Raw genomic sequence first — 3,456 nt, 5'->3', positions numbered from 1 at the left:
TTAGGTTTTTGTAAACAATTGATTTTTCTAGTGATTAATTTTTGCCATAAGGCACCGCACAAGTATTTATACTTGTGCATATTTTAAGCTTGTCCATCTGATTATTTAAAGTGAATTTGTGTTATTAATTTTCCGCTGCATGTAGATGTTGTCCGAGATGTCGTAACATCTGGGACAACACCTAATTCTGATAAAATATAAATTTACTGGTTTACATCCTATTTTGATATTTTAATTATTTGCGATATCTGTCGGACGAAATAAACCTTACAAGTGGTATCAGAGCATACTCTTGATATACTAAGTGCTGATTCTGGTTTTGGTTTTTGTTTTTGTTTGACAGAAATATTTAATGGACATCACGTTTGCAAGTGCAGCACTTCGACCACCAGTCCTTGATGGTACTAATTACAGCTTATGGAAGGTGAAGATACGATACTACATAAAATCCCTAGATGAACGGGCGTGGCAGCGCGTCATCAACGGATGGACTCCACCAGTCGCAACAGATCAAGAGGGGGACAACCGACCAAAACCTGAAAATGACTGGACTACTGACGAAGTGCAAAACTCAAATCATAATTCAAAGGCTTTGAATGCTATATTCACATCGGTTGACATGAACATGTTCAGTTTAATCACAAACTGTACTTCGGCTAAAAAGGCATGGGATATCCTTCAATGCCATTGTGAAGGATCTGAGAGTGTGAGACGAACCAGATTAAGGATGCTTACTTCCAAATTCGAGATGATGAGGATGGAGGAATCTGAAAGCATACTTGAGTATGATCGTCGTCTACGGGAAATTGCTAATGAGGCATTCAGTGCTGGAGAATCAATCTCCAGTGAGCGTCTAGTAAGCAAAATTCTTCGTTCTCTGCCTGAAAGATTCAATATAAAAATCTGTGCAATAGATGAAGCTAAAGACACGTCCAAAATGTCAGTGGAAGATCTTATCAGCTCACTACGCACGTTTGAGATGAATCTGGACATGCAAAGGAAGGATAAAGGGAAGACAATTGCACTTCAAGCCTCTAATGACTCCTACAATGAACTTCTACAAATATCTCAGGAAGTAAATGATTCCGATCTCTACGAGGATTCTATATCTTTTATTACAAAGAAATTTGGGGATTACTTGAAAAGAATCCGGGAAAAGAAAAAGGATGCACAACCCTCTAAATATTATAGTCTTCCTGAAAAGCCACAAAGGTCTCCTGCAACGTTACCCACTCAAACTAGGAACGAAGGCAAGGGACAACTCATATCAAGGAAGTTTGATTCAGTGCAGTGTAGAGAATGCCAAGGATTCGGTCACTATGCCAATGAGTGTGCAAACAGATTACGTAAGAACAAAGGGTACAATGCATCCCTTAGCGATGAAGAAACTGATCCTGAGGAAAAGCCCACTGATGAAGACAATCAAACCTCCCTGACTGCACTAATGACAGAAACCAGCTGGCTACAAGTGAATCCTGCAGGTGTTGCCCTAGGTGTTGCTACACCTGGGTACAACACCCGCGAAAAATCAGTCTGCTTCAACTCCACAGTGTCTGGGATCTTGGACAATGTTGATCTGGAGGTTGATGGTGAAGAACTTACTCTTGAAAATGTCCAGGAGCTTTATGAAGAACTATTTGAAGACTGGACCAAAAGAAACAAACTGAATGCGAATCTGGTGAAAGAAAATGCCGAACTAAAATCGGCGGTGAAAGAAAATGCTGATCTAAAGGCAGTGGTTGCTAAACTTGAGGTAATGTTGAGCAAAAAGGATTTGGAACTGGGAAAGACCAGAGAAGATCTTCAAAAAGCAACTGAAACCTTGTCCAAATTTAACACAAGCTCATCCAAGCTGGAATCTATCCTTCTGATGGGAAGAGATGACAAGAAAGGCCTAGGATTTAAGGACAGTGTGTATGAAACAGGTGAATCCTCCAAACCTACTGTTTTTGTGAAAGGAAAAACTGAAACGTGTATACCATCACACACTACATCTTCAATCAAAAGCTCTTCACCGAAAAAACAAACAGCTGTACCTATTCCTAAAGAAAAAAAAAAGACACAGGTATATATGTCATTACTGTTTTAAGCCTGGTCATATCAGGCCATATTGCTTTGCACTCAGGGACGATCTCATGAATCAAGAGTCAAGGCAGATGTTGCCCCGAATGTTGTCCAGCACTCTTCGCAACACCTCCTACCATCGACCTATAGTAAGACAAATTTGGGTCCCAAAGGTAAAAACTCACTGCAAAGTTGTCTACACTTCATTAAAAACTAACACTACAGGTCATTGGTACTTCGATAGTGGTAGCTCGCGCCACATGACGGGATCTAAAGAACATCTAATCGAGTATGTTGAGCAAAAGTGTGGGAGAGTGACCTATGGAGGGGGAGCAAAAGGAAGAATTGTAGGAAAGGGCACACTGAATGTTGAAGGATTGCCAAAACTTCACAATGTGCTTCATGTTGAAGGATTGAATTCAAACTTGATAAGCATAAGCCAACTATGTGATGATAATTTGTTTGTTAAATTTGACAAACATAACTGTGAAGTCTTTGATGAATCGAATGTGTGTGTTATGACAGGTACAAGGTCCTCAGACAATTGCTACCAAATAGGAGAAGATCTCTCGTGCAAACATGTGCAAATCACCGAACTTGATCTGTGGCATCAAAAACTAGGACATGCTAACTTCAAAACCTTGAAAAACCTGAGTAAGTTCGATGCAGTAAGAGGTATGCCGAATCTCTCCTCTGGTATACCATATGTGTGCGGTGACTGTCAAAAGGGTAAACAGACTCACGTGTCGCATCCAGTGTTGCCAACACCTGGAACAACACGGTGTCTGGAATTACTACACATGGATCTTATGGGTCCTATGGAAGTTGAGAGTCTCGGAAGTAAGAAATACTCTTTCGTATGTGTCGATGACTTTTCACGTTTCTCGTGGGTTAATTTTATTAAAGAAAAGTCAGATACATTCGATGTTTTCAAAAACTTGATCACTAGAATCACTAACCTCCATAGTCTGAAGATAAGAAGGATCAAGACTGATCACGGTAAAGAATTTGAAAATCGCACATTTTCTCATTCTGTGACAGAAAAGGTATTTCTCATGAATTTTCAGCACCAAAAACACCACAACAGAATGGGATTGCCGAACGAAAGAACAGGACTTTGCAAGAAATGGCAAGAGTAATGCTAACTTCTAAGAATCTTGCAAAGCGTTTTTGGGCAGAAGCCCTAAACACAGCATGCCACATTTCAAATAGGGTGTATCTAAGGAGTGGATCAACCATGACCTCTTATGAAATCATTATGGGAAAGAAGCCTAACCTTAGATACTTTCATGTTTTTGGCTGTGTATGCTACACCTTGAATGACAAGGATCAACTGGATAAGTTTGACTCCAAGAGTGATAAGTGTCTGTTTCTCGGTTATGCTACTAATAG

General features: G+C 40.0%; 1 protein-coding gene across 1 annotated transcript; it reads left to right on the top strand.

Moving 5' to 3' along the window:
* Nucleotides 1-352: 352 nt before the first annotated feature.
* On the top strand, nt 353-3,203 carry LOC140821095 (uncharacterized). Its single transcript, XM_073181508.1, has 3 exons — nt 353-2,065; nt 2,126-2,237; nt 2,290-3,203. Exons 1-3 carry the CDS (start codon nt 353-355, stop codon nt 3,201-3,203), a joined length of 2,739 nt encoding a protein of 912 aa, XP_073037609.1.
* The last annotated feature ends 253 nt before the right edge of the window (nt 3,204-3,456 follow it).

Source organism: Primulina eburnea, unplaced genomic scaffold (assembly GCF_022965805.1).
Source record: "Primulina eburnea isolate SZY01 unplaced genomic scaffold, ASM2296580v1 ctg424_ERROPOS1667910, whole genome shotgun sequence".
In the NCBI taxonomy this organism is placed as follows: Eukaryota; Viridiplantae; Streptophyta; class Magnoliopsida; order Lamiales; family Gesneriaceae; genus Primulina; species Primulina eburnea.
Note: the sequence above shows the minus strand (reverse complement) of the source record. Positions and strands in the feature narration are given on the sequence as shown.